This window comes from Manis pentadactyla, chromosome 12, assembly GCF_030020395.1.
Source record: "Manis pentadactyla isolate mManPen7 chromosome 12, mManPen7.hap1, whole genome shotgun sequence".
In the NCBI taxonomy this organism is placed as follows: domain Eukaryota; kingdom Metazoa; phylum Chordata; class Mammalia; order Pholidota; family Manidae; genus Manis; species Manis pentadactyla.
This window is the reverse complement of record NC_080030.1, coordinates 15,781,342-15,797,966: the sequence shown is the minus strand read 5'-3', so window position 1 is coordinate 15,797,966 and position 16,625 is coordinate 15,781,342. Positions and strand designations below refer to the sequence as shown.

At 41.1% G+C, this 16,625-nt stretch overlaps 1 protein-coding gene and 1 pseudogene across 1 annotated transcript; both read right to left on the bottom strand.

Moving 5' to 3' along the window:
* Window positions 1-1,802: 1,802 nt before the first annotated feature.
* On the bottom strand, window positions 1,803-2,732 carry LOC118921131 (olfactory receptor 18-like). The gene has a single exon (XM_057490104.1). It carries the CDS (start codon window positions 2,730-2,732, stop codon window positions 1,803-1,805), a length of 930 nt encoding a protein of 309 aa, XP_057346087.1.
* Window positions 2,733-9,037: 6,305 nt separating this feature from the next.
* On the bottom strand, window positions 9,038-9,965 carry LOC130680105 (olfactory receptor 18-like; annotated as a pseudogene).
* Between the last annotated feature and the right edge of the window lie 6,660 nt (window positions 9,966-16,625).

Below are 16,625 nucleotides of genomic sequence, written 5' to 3'. Positions count from 1 at the left end.
AGAAAGACAAATACCATATGATACCACTTACATGCAGAATGTAAAATATAAACAGAATGGAAAGAGAGTCATAAAAACAGAGAATGAACTGGTGGTTACCATAGGGGCTGAAGAGGGGAGATGGGCAAAACAGTTGAAGGGGATAAGGAGGGACAGACTTCCAATTACAAAGTAAATTAGCATAGGGATGAAAGTACTGTGTACAAAATATAGTCAGTAAAATCATAATGTCTTTGTATGTTGACAGATGGTGATAACACTTACTATGGTGTGCATCTAGTATAAAGAAATTTATAGGTTTTATTAATACTGTCAAGAAAACAATTTTTAGATTTATTGACACTTTTTACAGTACTCTTCTTTATTTAATTGATATTTGTCATTATCTTCATTATTTCCATCAACTTGCTTTGGATTTACTGTAGTACTATTTTCCTGACTTAGATGCAATGTTCAGCTCATTATTTGTAAGCCTTTATAATTCTTAAGGAAACACAATGACATACCTTGTAGTTATATTAAGTGACTTGTTTATTATATATGTATAAATATGTATATTGTTTCACATATTAATACATATATATTGCTAATATATAATTAGTATATATTAACACATAATTAGCATATATGCATGCTAATACAAGTATATGTATACATGTGTGCTGATATATACATATCCTAACATATAGGTATATGTGAACTTTAATCACGTATGAAATATGATTGGGGAAAGTGCATGAAATGGGAAAGATCATTATCAGAAAAACGGGGGGATATATCTGTGCTCTGAAAAGTCCTTGTCCTGCCAATGGGTTTCAGCCCCCGGCAAGTTTGCTATGGATTCAGTGTGACCAAATAAATGACAATAAAACGCTCTTGGGGGTGAAAGGGTTATAATCAACTTTATTTCCATGGTGGCAGGACAGTCACTAAAATCCTGTCCACTCAGAGCGAGTCTGCATGCAGAAAGCCAGTCTCTGCCTCTGGGCCCCTCTGCCCTCACAGCCGTCCTCTGCACCTCTGTCCCTGGTGCTGCCATGACTCCAGCCTCTGCTCTGCTCTCCTACAGCCGTGTCACCGTGTCACACAGAGAACTGGGCAGAGCTCTCTATATAGTGTCAATAGAAACATATTGCCCACACGTGTGTAGTGAGCCAGCCGACCAGGGCCAGGTGAGAATCCTGGCAACAAGAACCTTCATTTTATACACAGTTCTCTCCATCTTTCCTTGGAAATATGCATCCAATTTTCTCTAGAAAATTCCCAACTGATAGCAGTTTGTTTTAAATATTAAAAGTGTCCCTTTCAATTAAAAAAAAACCCTCTTTGGACAGGAAATTAAATACTCATCCTATCTGCTCAGAATGCAGTCAAGATCATTAAGGGGAAAGATATTACCGTTTTTTCCAGGTTTTAAAGGTATGGTTTAGACCCTCCTAACAAGTCTAAGCAAACGAGGGGAACAGGGAAGAAGCGGTGAGTGACAAGCAGGAGAGGGCTATGGGGGGTTGGTTTCTCAGGGACACAGTGAGACTGCTCCTGACCCAGAGCCCTGGGGCTGAGGGGGTGAGAGGGATGCGCTGAGGGATGACAGACAACCCCGGAGGGCCGGGTCCTGGGTGTGGGGGGGCAAAATGATGTTCCATTTCCTTCAGAGGCATGCTGAGGGGAGCACCTGTGAGAGTGGAACGCGGGCGTGCACATAAACCATGGGACCGCTGATTCAGGCGTTTGGGTGGCATGCTGGGGTTTTGCTGCCTTTTCCAGTCCACTGAGCAGAAAGGGCAGCACGAGCCTCGCCATCAGGCTGCCGTACGGACAATCCTCCATAGTGCCCCCTCGAGGTCCCTGTTCCTCAGGCTGTAGATGAAGGGGTTCAGCATTGGGGTGACCACCGCATATGCCACCGAGGCCACCATATTCCTCCCTGGGGAAGACGAGGAAGCCGAAGTGAGGTACACACCTAGGTCCGTGCCATAAAACAAGCAAACCATGGCCAGGTGAGAGCCACAGGTGGAGAAGGCTTTGGACTTCCCCCCTGCTGAGGGGACTCTCAGAATGGAGGAAACAATTCTATAGTAGGAGAAAATGATTCCTGAGATGGGGAGAAACCCGGAGATCGTCCCAACAAGAAATATGACTATGTTACTGGTGGAGGTGTCAGAACAGGCAAGTCTGAGGAGCTTAGGGATGTCACAGAAGTAATGAGGGATTTCCACATCTGTGCAGAAACCAAGTTTGGACACCATCAAGCAGTGAGTCTGGGATTCCAAAAGGCTGATGAGAAAGGACAGCAGGACTAGCAAGCCACAGAGGTGGGGCCTCATGATGGCTGGGTAGTGCAGGGGGTGGCAGATGGCCACGAACCAGTCATAGGCAATCACAGCCAGGAGTAGGCTGTCCAAACACCCAAAAAGAAAAAAGAAGGACACCTGAGTGAGGCAGCCGGCATAGGAGATGTACTTTCTGTGGGTCTGGATGTTCACCAGCATCTTGAAGACGGTGGTGCTGCTGAAACCAGTGTCAGCCAGTGACAGACAAGAGAGGAAGAAGTACATGGGGGTGTGGAGGTGGGGGTGGGAGCCGACGGCCAGGATGATGAGCAGGTTCCCCAGGACGGTGACCAGGTACATGTACAGGAACAGCCCGAAGAGGAGGGGCTGCAGCTCTGGGTCACCTGAGAGGCCCAGGAGGAGGAATTCTGAGACACCTGTAAGATTCAGGAGTTCCATGTAGCTGAAATACCTTTAGGAAAAGAAAAAAAAGTGTTGGAATAAATAACTACCACTAGCCATGAACAAACTAATAAAGTTCTGCTTGCTTTTTCTTATGATGCCTTTTGTCCATGAAGTTTACAGAGCCCCAGCCAGAGAACCTAAGATGGGTAAAAGAAATAGATTATTTTCCTCCCATGAATTATGTTACAGAGTTGCTGTAAGAAATCAAATTAAATAACAAATATGAAGGGGTTAGACAGTAGTTCTCAATGCTGTTTGATCATTATAATTAGTTGTTGGTCTTTAACAATTTACAGATGTGCTGGCCACAGTCTAGAACCAATCAAATCAGGATCTCTACACATAAGATTCTGTCATTAACACAGTCAGGATAGAGAACCATTGCCCTGAATATCTCCAGGAACTTTGTAAATGTTCCATTAATATTACCTATTATACTTATTATCATTATAACCCTGAGTTGTACTGAAAAATTCATATTTAGTAACAGTAGCTACAGAACTCATATTTTTTACCAGTAAAACCTGAGTTATTCTTGGTATCCCTGCATGATCCTATTTCTCTCTACTTCAATGGCCCAAAAGCAGACACTGTCATGAATTTGGTAGATGTGATTTCCATTAAGTATTTCCGTAATATTAATAGATATTCCAAATATTCTATTATGTATACCATATATATATATATAAATCTACAACATATTCCAAAATATGCCAAATATTGACTCATGGACCCACAGTTTTCCTGAAAGTTTACCAAAATATTATCATACTACACATATGGTTTCCTGAGATGGTCCTATTTACCACAGTATTGTGGTTTAATATTGTCTCTGCCAAGCACACATACTTCAAACATTGCAAATGATGCCTGCTCTTACCTGAGGGCTGGAACTCACTTTCATTTTCCATCTCTAACAACTCTCTTAATACAATGTTTGTGCCTATCTCGGTAACACAAGTAAGAATTTCTCTAAGGTACATTCAAGAAAGATAGTTGTTTCAGTTGAAAAAACAGATACATTAAATTTTACTCTTAATTGCCTACATTTTTTCCCAAAGGAAAAATCAGGAATAATCAAGTAATTACTTTTATGTCAAGGTATAGAGCAGAAATATCCCTGAAGTCTGTCTAGCTATGGTCTTCCCATAATAGAACCACTTGAAAATTCCCATCTTTTACAGGGAATAATATTTCAACAGCTCAGATTTCCACAATGGTCTACAAAGTACAATACTGTTCACAGGAAACCATATGGCCCACAGCATTTAGGTAATAAAGACTCCTGTAAGCCATGTGGCCCATTCCCCTAATTCACAGATGAACTGAGCAAATCCTGAGAAGGAATGAATGGTTTTACCTCCATTTGCTCATCTAAGAGTAAAGCAGGTTTCAAAAAAAGTAGTTCTGCTTTGGAAAAGGGCACAGAGCCCCCAAATGGGAATCAGGAGACCTTTGGCTGAGTCCTTCATCTGTCATGTACTGAATATGATGGGTGTGTAACGCTGAGCCTCCCTGATCTGATTGGTGTCCTTTCCTGAGAAACAGGGAGGCTAACTCCCAGCTCTAGGACATGGGCAACACCCAAAAGAGGTCATCACTTGGTCAATATTCACTCATGGATTTTAAGTCAGAATTTGGATTGTTGTTAGCATAGTGGACTGAGTGGATCATGTGCATTCCCAAGAAAGGGTTCATGGCCTTTTATTCTGTTATGTGCCAGAGAATTACAAGTGTATCGTGTACCCAGGGAACTTGTTCCTGGGATAAGCAAAAATCATAAAGTGAACCTCAACCTATACAAAAATATTTCTTTCTCATACTCTTTCCTTTGTCTTTTATTCATTTTCATGGAGATTTTTCTCCACAGCTTTTCACAATTAAGACTCTAATGGAAAACAATGGGCCTTTTGAAAATTAGGGACCTGGATACAAACACTGAATTGTCTTTTAACTCACACTGCAGAATGACTCTGGAAGGAAGGAGATTAAATGCAGAAGGTATCCTGTGTGCGGAACACATAGGGCATGTGCTTGGTTTCTGAGAACCAGGGAATAATCTATTGAATATTTAACACAAATTATTGTTCTCATACCCTACATTGTGCCAAACAAAGTGCAGGCTCTGAGGAGTCAGGAATGAATGAGATTCAGTTGTTTCCCTCCAGGTACTCAGACTCAACTTGCATAAGGACAAAATTAAAATATCTTCTCAGAATCAAGGGAAACCAGGTCTACAGATCACAGGATATCCGAGCTGGGTCTCCGGTGTGTAGCCTTGATAATAATAAAAGTGTCTATTTTAATTTGTTCTTACTCTACTCATACATCATGTATGTTATCCCAGATTCAGGACCCATTATGTTGAAATCTTATTGCATGGAGTTGTGTCCACTAGACAGCAGATGAGAACACTGAGGATCAGAGATACTAAAATCTTCACTGGTGTCACACAGGTAACAAATAGGACAGGTTAGATTCAAAGTTAAACATTGGGTCTCTGATTAATACACTGAAACTGTTCACTATTTACAATGAGAGTCTAAGCAGACACCCAGAGCCTGTGAGCTCCCTGAGGTTACCGGGGAGCCATGTCCTGGTGGGAAGGGGGCCAAACCCTCGGCCTTTAGGTCTCCCTCAGAGCAACAGGGGATAAGGCACCGAATGCAGGCAGGAGTGGCCTTGGCAGCAAAATCAAAGAGCAGGGACAGGAGAGAGGTCTGGCAGGCATTCTTAGGGCAGCACTCTGCGATTCTGCCTGTGCCTCAGCCGTAACCACTGCTGCTGGCTCCACAGGGGTGACTCCCTGCTCTGCACTGTGGTTCAGCAGGAGCCCAAGGAGAGTGCAGTGCCCAGTGGTCCCTGCCTGGAATGCCAGGGAGAGAAGTGCCAGCATGGGCTGGGAGGAGAGACGTGTCTAGGTTCTCTGGGAACGGATGGACTCCTTCCTGCTCCGACGGGTGGGTCAGGGGAATTCCTGTGATGGCAGGACCATGTGGGAGAATGGCAAAGCTGTGAATAAGAGCTTTCGGGTCCCCCAGAACCAAGAACATGAACTAGTATATTATCCAAGAACGTGAGCTGAGCTCTGCATATGGGTGACTCCCATCTATTTGTCCTGAATATCCTGCTGATTTTCATGGTGAAAAACCAATACTCCTGACGGTCCCTCCTCCCTCCACTGTCTCCATGGGACCCAATGTATTTGCAGGGGTGTCACCAAGGAATGAGCATCCACTGCCCCTGATCTGCCTGGCACGGGCTGACAGTTCAGTCTCTGTCCTCGTGACCGGCAGGAAGGCAGAGTCAGCCGTGGGCCTCCTGATGCCGACAGCGGTTCTGGGAGAGGACAGAGCTGCAAAGCCCCTCAACTAGGGCTGAAACGGGAAAGGGCTGGAGGCACAGGCAGATTACTTACTCTTATACAGCCTCGGGAATCCAGTGCACAGAGCTCCTAATTAGCCAAACTTGTCCATGTTCCCCCATCTCTGATGACTTGGTATTATTAGAGGAGGAGGAAAAGGGAATGTATTCGGAAGTGCGGACCCTCCTGTTTTCAGAAGCAAGTCCCCTGTGCTACTCCTAGCATACACCACACAGAGTTTTTAAATTTAGACAACTTTTCTTTGTCAGTTAGAAGAAGTAATGGCTGACTTGTATGTCTGCAAATTCATTGAATTGGTCATGCTCTCTGGGGACAATTATTTCTCTAATACCAAGAATCTCTTACAGTTTCCATTTTCTCTTAAAGATTTATGTCTCTAAGGAGAACCTCCCATTTTTCTCTCTGTAGTACTGCTTTTGGGTTTTGGATGGTATGTTTTTGCTATCTTGAATGAAAGCCAAAGTTTTAATCTTTCTGCTTGCATGTTTTACATGAAATAATAGTCTACTTCATTGTATTTCCTAATGAAAAATTTGCTTAAATATTATAGTGGGTTGCACAGATGTCTGAAGTCTCAATGGAGACTGTGGTCGTTTCAAGGCACGACTAACAGGGGATCTGATGCCAAGCTCAGTCCTCTGGCAAGGCCAGGATTCAGTGCTTCTTGCGCAGTCAGCTTTGGTCATCTTTGTGTTCCCTGCCATGTGGGGGAACTTCACCCAGAAGCCCTAGCCAGAGCTTCCCCACTGCTCACTGAAAATGTGGTGGCTGTCTTCTAGCAGAGTGAGCAGGTGGCAGAGGAGAAGAGGCTGGCAGGATGGGAGTTTGAGTCTATGTACACATTAATGTTGGAGCATGACCCAGATATTTTTGACATTTTACTCATGGCATGCAAATCCCAGGATGCAGCTCAATGAGAGATGGCATACACAAGGCATGAAAACAGAAGGCAGGGGATGTCAGGAGCAGCTTGAAAGCTGCCCACTCTCAAAACTTCCCCCCAAAAAAGATTCAGGCTCTATGCCCAAGACTGGAGATGTCTCTCTGGCTACCATAGTCTCCAGCTCTCCATATCAGCATCTTCTCAGCAAAACTTTGCTGGATAAGAACTGGCACATGGAATAAATTACGCTGTTTTTACTGTTTCTGCAGACTGCACCCTGTTTCTCTTGGCCATGTGGTCAGAAGTCTCTCTTGCTTCTCTTGCACCAGCAGGAGCCCTCCGCTGATTTAAAGGTGAACTGAAGTCGTTCCATGTTGAAGGTCATTCAGCAAAGATGCTTAGAGGCTTCTGATTTCTGCTCAAGTAGAAAGGGTTCATCTCTCTCCCAATGCATTGTCTGTCAAATCTCTGTTTTGGAACCCCTGAATAAAATGTGCTTTGGGCTACTACGGAGGGCTAGAGTGGGATGTATGGGAATGAGGACCTGATGCATCTTTCTAAATCTTAGCTCTGCAGCCCACCTGGGCCAGATTTCTTGTGATGAGGAACTCAGAGATTGATTTCTTATTAACTGATCATGTGGAAAACCTGAATATAAAATCAATTATTTTGGAAAACCACTAGATGCTGTGGTGACCATTTTTTGAAATACACAAATAATGAATCACTATGTTGTATACCTGTGTCTAATAATAGGCATCGTCATGATCATTTTGTGATATACACAAATATTGAATCATGTTGCTGTACACCTGAAATGAATTTTCTGTTGCAATTATATCTCAGTGATAGAAAAGAGGAAATTCACACAGAGCCAACATTTAAAACACACACACACACAATAAAGACCTAGCTCCAGGATTTAGTGATCACACTGAAAGCTAAGAGTTATAGGGGAAATGGTGGGTTAGTTCCCTTTGGTGAGAAGAGGAATCAGCCATTGTGTGCCATGCTCAGGTCTGCAACCCTAAGAATGGGCTACTGCCCAGACCCCTGTTTACTTCTGCTGTTGCTCTTTCAAAACAAAGATTCGTGGACATATATGGTGCCTCTGAAGGTATTAATGTAACCTGACTTAAGCCTGGGTCCATAAACTGGATAATGCTACTGCCAGCATGGAGGAGGCCCCTGACTGTGAAGACACTGACTGGGGGAAGAAATTAATAAATATGAACAGGATAGAGAAGACGTGCCTTGACGTATATCCAGTGGTATAGAAAGAAGGAAGAGAGACACAGTGAGGAGAAACCAAGAAAAATGAGGGAGAGAAGGTGGAATGAAGGGAGAAAAGAAACCAGGCTGTAGCAGAGGAAACAAGAAGCTGAAGCAGAAGTCCACAGTTGACCCAATCAGACCTCCAAACTTCACTAAAAGGTTTGTACAAAAAAGGGTACTATTGGCCTTTCTATTTCCACAACATAGGTTCTGAATTAACTTTAACATCTGCGCTTAGGCTCCAGTGTGCACAACTTTCCATTTCAAAAGTGTCCAGTTTGGACAGGAAAGTAAATATTCACCCTATCTTCTCAGAATGTTCACAAGATCATTAAGGGGCAAAATTTCGAACACGTCTTTATCTGAAAGGTAGGATTGAGATTGAACAAACAAAAAATAATTAATAGAAGAATAAAGAAGCAATATGTACCAAGAAAGAGGGAGCTCTGTTTATTTTGCAATGATAGAAGGGAAACTGCTCCTCTCCAAGAGACGTGGGTGATGCATGAGGACAGTGAGAAGGGTGGACTGATGGACGACTGCACGTCATTCTGGAGAGATTGTGATTTCAGTGGTAAATCCGGAACCATCTTCTGATTCCATCAGTTACACTAAGAGGAAGAATTTTGTAAACAAAGGCAGAGACCTAAATGACTACATATAAACTATGTGCCTGGAGACTCAATTTCTTGGAGTGCATGTTGGATTTTGCTGCATTTTCCAGTCCTATGAACCAAAAAGGATAAAACATTGAGATCAGGCTGTTCTGCTGATAATCCTCTGCAGTGCCCTCTTGATGTCCCTGTTCCTCAGGCTGTAGATGAAGGGGTTCAGCATGGGGATGACCACCGTGTACATGACGGAGGCTGCTGCACCTTTCCTGGGGGAGTGGGACACAGATGAGCTGAGGTACACCCCAAGGCCTGTGCCATAAAACAGGCAAACCATGGCCAGGTGACAGCCGCAGGTGGAGAAGGCTTTGGACTTCCCCCCTGCCGAGGGGACTCTCAGAATGAAGGAGACAATTCAAGTATAAGAGTAAAGGATCCCCGAGACTGGGATGCCCCCAAAGATGGCACAAAGAGAATAAATTAATATGGTATTTCTTAGGGTGTCAGAGCAGGCGAGGCAGATAAGCTGAGGGGCTTCACTGAAGAAATGTGGGATTTCCACATGTGTGAAGAAGCCAAGTTTGGACACCATCAAGCAGTGAGTCAAGGAGTCCAAAAAGCTGATGACAAATGACAGCATGACCAGCAGGCTACCTAGGTGGGGCCTCATGATGGCCAGGTAGTGCAGGGGGTGGCATATGGCCACAAACCAGTTATAGGCCATCAAAGTCAGGAGTAGACTGTCCAAACACCCAAATAGAGAAAAAAAGGACACCTGAGTGATTCAGCCTGCATGGGAGATGGACTTTCTGTGGGTCTGCATGTTCACCTGCATCTTGGGGACGGTGGTGGTGCTGAAACCAGTGTCAGCCAGGGACAGACTAGAGAGGAAGAAGTACATGGGGTTGTGGAGGTGGGGGTCAGAGCCGACGGCCAGGATGATGAGCAGGTTCCCCAGGACGGTGCCCAGGTACAGGGACAGGAACAACCTGAAGAGGAGGGGCTGCAGCTCTGGATCCTCTGAGAGGCCCTGTAGGAGGAATTCTGAGACCTGTAAGATTCTGAGGTTCCATGTAGGTGGGACACCTGTTGGAGGAGAAGATATAGTTAGAATAAAAAAAACAAGAATACAGGCACTGAGTCAAATTTGTATTGCTTTTATTTTGTATAAAAATATATGTATTATTTAAAGTGTGCAATACATATTTATAAATATATATTGTAATACATATTAGTATTAACATACATTGTATATTGTGTGAAACGCAATGTGTAATAAATATTTTTAATTTGTGGAAAGTTTAGTTTTTTTAATTTTCTTTTTTTATTGAAATATATTTGATCTGGTTTCAGGTGGACACCATAGTGATTAGACAATTCTATACTTTAGTAAATGCACACCATCATAAGTGTGATCACTATCTGTCAACATACAAATATATTATGATATTATTGCCTATATTCCCTATGCAGTACGTTTAGCCCTGTGACTAATTTACTTTATAATTGGAAGTTTGTCCCTCATTATCCCCCACACCTCTTTTTCCCGTCTCCCCTCTTCAGCCTCACCAGTTTGTTCTCTGTTTTTATGACTCTATTTCTGTTCTGTTTACATGTTACATTCTACATGTAAGTGGTATCATATGGTATTTGTTCTCCTCTGCCTGACTTATTTCACCTAGCACAATACCCTCTAGGTCCATCCATGCTGTTGCAAACTGCAAGTTTTCACTCTTTTGCATGGCTGAATAATATCTCATTGTGTGTATATAGGCAGTAAACTGGAATATCAGCATTAGCAATTTTTTTCTGAATATGGGGGAAAAATACAAGAATAAACGAACAGTATTCCATCAGACCAAAAAGATGCTTTCCAACAAGGGAAACCATCAACGAAACAAAAAGACCATCTACTGAATGGAGAATATACTTGGAAATGACATATTTGATAAGGGGTTAATGTCCAAAATATATAAAGAACTCATTCACCTCAATACAAAAATATATCTTATTGAAAAATGGGCAGAGGATCTGAATAGACATTTTCCCAAAGAGGATATGCAAATGGCAAGCAGGCCTGTGAAAACATGCTCAACATCACTAAACATCAGTGTATATATATATATATATATATATATTTTGTAGATAATTATTTTTTATTGAAGGGTAGTTGACACACAGTATTACATTAGTTTCAGGTGTACAACACAGTGATTCAACATTTATATACATGATAATTCAACGTACCAGCTATCACCATACCAAGCTGTTGCAATACTTTGACTATATTCCTTATGCTATACATTACATCCCGGTTACTTATTTATTTTACAATTGGAAGTGTGCACTTTTTTTCTTGTGAGGGAATCTCTCATATTTATTGATCAAATGGTTGTTAACAACAATAAAATTCTGTGTAGGGGAGTCAATGCCCAATGCACAATCATTAATCCACCCCAAGCCTAATTTTCATCAGTATCCAATCTTCTGAAGCATAACGAACAAGTTCTTACATGGAGAACAAATTCTTACATAGTGAATAAGTTACATGGTGAACAGTACAAGGGCAGCCATCACAGAAACCTTCGGTTTTGCTCATGCATTATGAACTATAAACAGTCAGTTCAAATATGAATACTCATTTGATTTTTATACTTGATTTATATGTGGATACCACATTTCTCTCTATATTATTATTATTTTTAATAAAATGCTGAAGTGATAGGTAGATACAAGATAAAGGTAGAAAACATAGTTTAGTGTTGTAAGAGAGCAAATGTAGATGATCAGGTGTGTGCCTGTAGACTATGTGTTACTCCAAGCTAGACAAGGGCAATAAAACATCCACATATGCAGAAGATTTCTCTCAGAACAGGGGGGGTGAGGTTATAACCCTCACCTCTGTTGATCCCCAATTTCTCACCTGATGACCCCCCTGCGACTGTACCTGTCTTAGGTTGTTCCTCGCTTGAGGAATCTTACCCGTCTCTGGCTAACCAGTCATCTTCCGGGACCATACAGGGAAATGTAAAGTTGGTAAGTGAGAGGGAAGCCTTACTGTTTGAAAAGGTTAGCTTTTTACTTCTTTGCATATTTATGCCCAGTGGCTTCTATGCCCAGCATTTGTCTTGAGGTATCGTTACCACTTGGAAGAATTATGATACTCGGTAAATTTGATATGAGGCACGAATTCTATTTAATGGTTGTAATTAGGAAGGAAGAAGAAAAGCTATAGAAGTAGCAGGTGGCAGAAAATATGGGAAGATTGATTATTTCTTTGACATATCTTCTTGTAGAGTAACTTCAGCATGTATAAGTTTTAAACTACTAATTAAATTGCGTGCACACATTAACATAATAGGAGTATAGTTACCTAACCAAAGCATACCTGTAATTACCAGCCATCTCCAGCAAAACCAAGAAAACCAGTTAGGCACCTTAGGCATTTGTGGAAACTTATCTATGATATGGTGGATATTATCCAACTGAACTTGAACAGCCTGAGAGAAATCAGACAAATTAAAACAACCCATTCCTGGAGACTGTTCACATCCCATATGTTCTTTTAACAGGAAATAGTCTGTATTTGTAACATTTTGGAGCGCTACAATTTGCACTTCTCCTAATTCTTGGTTGAGTTCCAACAGTATAGATCCAGTTAAATTTGTTGTTTTACTGTATGCACAGGCCAGCTTAGATATCTCCTTCTTCATTCCCATGGCAAGTCCAGTAACTGATGGGATGAGTACATCTACAGCTGTAGCAGTATGTGGATCTTTGTTGGGGATTTTTGATGATCATCTTCTGGCATGAGTCTTCCAGAGAGTGCTGATGTTGGAAGTTCTTTTTCATATCGTATCTTAGTTCATTTTCAGGGAAGCCAAATTAGGCTTTGATCCTCTGTATAAACACAAACAGACACTTTGTCTACACTTTTATATGCCCTTTACTCCCTTGTGCAGAACTCATTGGAGGTCACCACACAGGAAATGCCTTTTTTATTTTTTTGGTATCATTAATCTACACTTACATGACGAATATTATGTTTACTAGACTCTACCCTATACCAGGTCCCCCCTATAAACCCCTTTACAGTCACTGTCCATCAGCATAGCAAAATGTTGTAGAATCACTACTTGCCTTTTCTGTGTTGTACAGCCCTCCCTTTTCTCCTACCCCCCCTTGCATGTTAATCTTAATATCCCCCTTCTTCTTCCACCCCCTTATCGCTCCCTACGCACCCATCCTCCCCAGTCCCTATAACTTTGGTACCTGTTAGTCCATTCTTGAGTTCTGTGATTCTTCTGCTGTTTTGTTCCTTCAGTTTTTCCTTTGTTCTTATATTCCACAGATAAGTGAAATCATTTGGTATTTCTCTTTCTCTGCTTGGCTTGTTTCACTGAGCATAAAACACTCCAGCACCATCCATGTTGCTGCAAATGGTAGGATTTGCTCTTTTCTTATGGCTGAGTAGTATTCCATTGTGTATATGTACCAGATCTTCTTTATCCATTCACCTATCAATGGACATTTAGGTTGCTTCCAATTCTTGGCCATTGTAAATAGTGCTGCGATAAACATAGGGGTGCATTGGTCTTTCTCAAACTTGATTGCTGCATTCTTAGGGTAAAATCCTAGGAGTGCAATTCCTTGATCAAATGGTAAGTCTGTTTTGAGCATTTGGATGTACCTCCATATTGCTTTCCACAATGGTTGAACTAATTTACATTCCCACCAGCAGTGTAAGAGGGTTCCCCTTTCTCCACAGCCTCTCCAACATTTGTTGTTCTTTGTCTTTTGGAAGGCAGCCATCCTTACTGGTGTGAGGTGATACCTTATTGTAGCTTTAATTTACATTTCTCTGATAATTAGCTATATGGAGCATCTTTTCATGTGTCTGTTGGCCATCTGTATTTCTTTTTTGGAGAACTGTCTCTTCAGTTCCTATGCCCATTTTTTAATTGGGTTATTTGTTTTTTGTTTCTTGAGGCGTGTGAGCTCTTTACTTATTCTGGACATCAAGCCTTTATCGGATGTGTCAATTTCAAATATATTCTCCCATACTGTAGGGTTCCTTTTTGTTCTATTGATGGTGTCTTTTGCTGTACAGAAGCTTTTCAGCTTAATATAGTCCCACTTGTTCATTTTTGCTGTTGTTTTCCTTGCCCAGGGAGATATGTTCAAGAAGAGGTCACTCATGTTTATGTCTAAGAGGTTTTTGCCTATGTTTTCTTCCAAGAGTTTAATGGTTTCTTGACTTACATTCAGGTCTTTGATCCATTTTGAGTTTACTTTTGTATATGGGGTTAGACAATAGTCCAGTTTCATTCTCCTACATGTAGCTCTCCAGTTTTGATAGCACCATCTGTTGAAGAGACTGTCATTTCGCCATTGTATGTCCATGGATCCTTTATCAAATATTAATTGACCATATATGTCTGGGTTAACATCTGCATTCTCTAGACTGTTACATTGGTCTGTGGCTCTGTTCTTGTGCTAGGACCAAATTGTCTTGATTACTATGGCTTTATAGTAGAGCTTGAAGTTGGGGAGTGAGATCCCCCCTACTTTATTCTTCTTTCTCAGGATTGCTTTGGCTATTTGGGGTCTTTGGAGTTTCCATATGAATTTTTGAATTATTTGTTTCAGTTCATTGAAGAATGTTGCTGGTAGTTTAATAGGGATTGCATCAAATCTGTATATTGCTTTGGGCAGGATACCATTTTGATGATATTAATTCTTCCTAGCCATGAGCATGGGATGAGTTTCCATCTGTTAGTGTCCCCTTTAATTTCTCTTAAGAGTGACTTGTAGTTTTCAGAGTATAAGTCTTTCACTTCTTTGGTTAGGTTTATTCCTAGATATTTTATATTTTTTGATGCAATTTTGAATGATGTTGTTTTCCTGATTTCTCTTTCTATTGGTTCATTGTTAGTGTATAGTAGAGCTACAGTTTTCTGTATATTGATTTTGTATCCTGCAACTTTGCTGTATTCCAATATCAGTTCTAGTAGTTTTTGGGTGGAGTCTTTAAGGTTTTTTATGTACAGTATCATGTCATCTGCTAATAGTGACAGTTTAACTTCTTCTTTACCAATCTGGATTCTTGTATTTTTTTGTTTAGTCTGATTGCCGTGTCTAGGACCCCCAGTACTATGTTAAATAACAGTGGGGAGAGTGGGCATCCCTGTCTAGTTCCCAATCTCAGAGGAAATGCTTTCAGCTTCTCGCTGTTCAATATAATGTTGTCTGTGGGTTTATCATAGATGGCCTTTATTATGTTTAGGTACTTGCCCTCTATTCCCATTTTGCTGAGAGTTTTTATCATGAATGGATGTTGAACTTTGTCAAATGCTTTTTCAGGATCTATGGAGATGATCATGTGGTTTTTGTCTTTCTTTTTGTTGATGTGGTGGATGATGTTGATGGACTTTCGAATGTTGTGCCAACCTTGCATCCCTGAGATGAGTCCCACTTGGTCATGTTGTATGATCCTTTTGATGTATTTTTGAACTCGGTTTGCTAATATTTTGTTGAGTATTTTGGCATCTACGTTCATCAGTGATATTGGTCTGTAGTTTTCTTTTTTGGTGGGGTCTTTGTCGGGTTTTGGTATTAGGGTGATGTTGGCTTAACGGAATGAGTTTGGGATTATTCCCTCCTCTTCTGTTTTTTGGAAAACTTTAAGTGGAATGGGTATTATTTCTTCCCTGTGTGTCTGATAAAATTCCGAGGTAAATCCATCGGGCTCGGGGGTTTTGTTCTTGAGTAGTTTTTTGATTACCGCTTCAATTTCGTTGCTGGTAATTGGTCTGTTTAGATTTTCTGTTTCTTCCTGGGTCAATCTTGGAAGGTTGTATTTTTCTAGGAAGTTGTCCATTTCTCCTAGGTTTCCAGCTTGTTAGCATATAGGTTTTCATAGTATTCTCTAATAATTCTTTGTATTTCTGTGGCGTCCATCGTGATTTTTCCTTTCTCATTTCTGATACAGTTGATTTGTGTTGACTCTGTTTTCCTCTTAATAAGTGGCTAGAGGCTTATCTATTTTTGTTTATTTTCTCGAAGAACCAGCTCTTGGTTTCATTGATTTTTGCTATTGTTTTATTCTTCTCAATTTTATTTATTTCTTCTCTGATCTTTATTATGTCCCTCCTTCTGCTGACCTTAGGCCTCATTTGTTCTTCTTTTTCCAATTTCGATAATTGTGATATTAGACCATTCATTTGGGATTGTTCTTCCTTTTTTAAATATGCTTGGATTGCTATATACTTTCCTCTTAAGACTGCTTTTGCTGTGTCCCACAGAAGTTGGGCTTAGTGTTGTTGTTGTCATTTGTTTCCACATATTGCTGGATCTCCATTTTGATTTGTTCATTGATCCATTGATTATTTAGGAGCGTGTTGTTAAGCCTCCATGTGTTTGTGAGCCTTTTTGATTTCTTTGTGCAGTTTATTTCTACTTTTATGTCTTTGTGGTCTGAAAAGTTGGTTGGTAGGATTTCAATCTTTTTTAATTTACTGAGGCTCTTTTTGAGGCTTGGTATGTGGTCTATTCTGGAGAATGTTCCATTTGCACTTGAGAAGAATGTGTATCCTGTTGCTTTTGGATGTACAGTTCTGTAGATGTCTATTGTGTCCATCTGCTCTACTGTGTTGTTCAGTGCTTCCGTGTCCTTACTTATTTTCTGCCCGGTGGATCTATCCTTTGGGGTGAGTGGTGTGTTGAAGTCTCCT

What these genes read in the sequence shown, in the direction of transcription:
- LOC118921131 (XM_057490104.1), bottom strand. Translation starts at nt 2,732, where the DNA reads ATGGAACTCCTGAATCTTACAGGTGTCTCAGAATTCCTCCTCCTGGGC.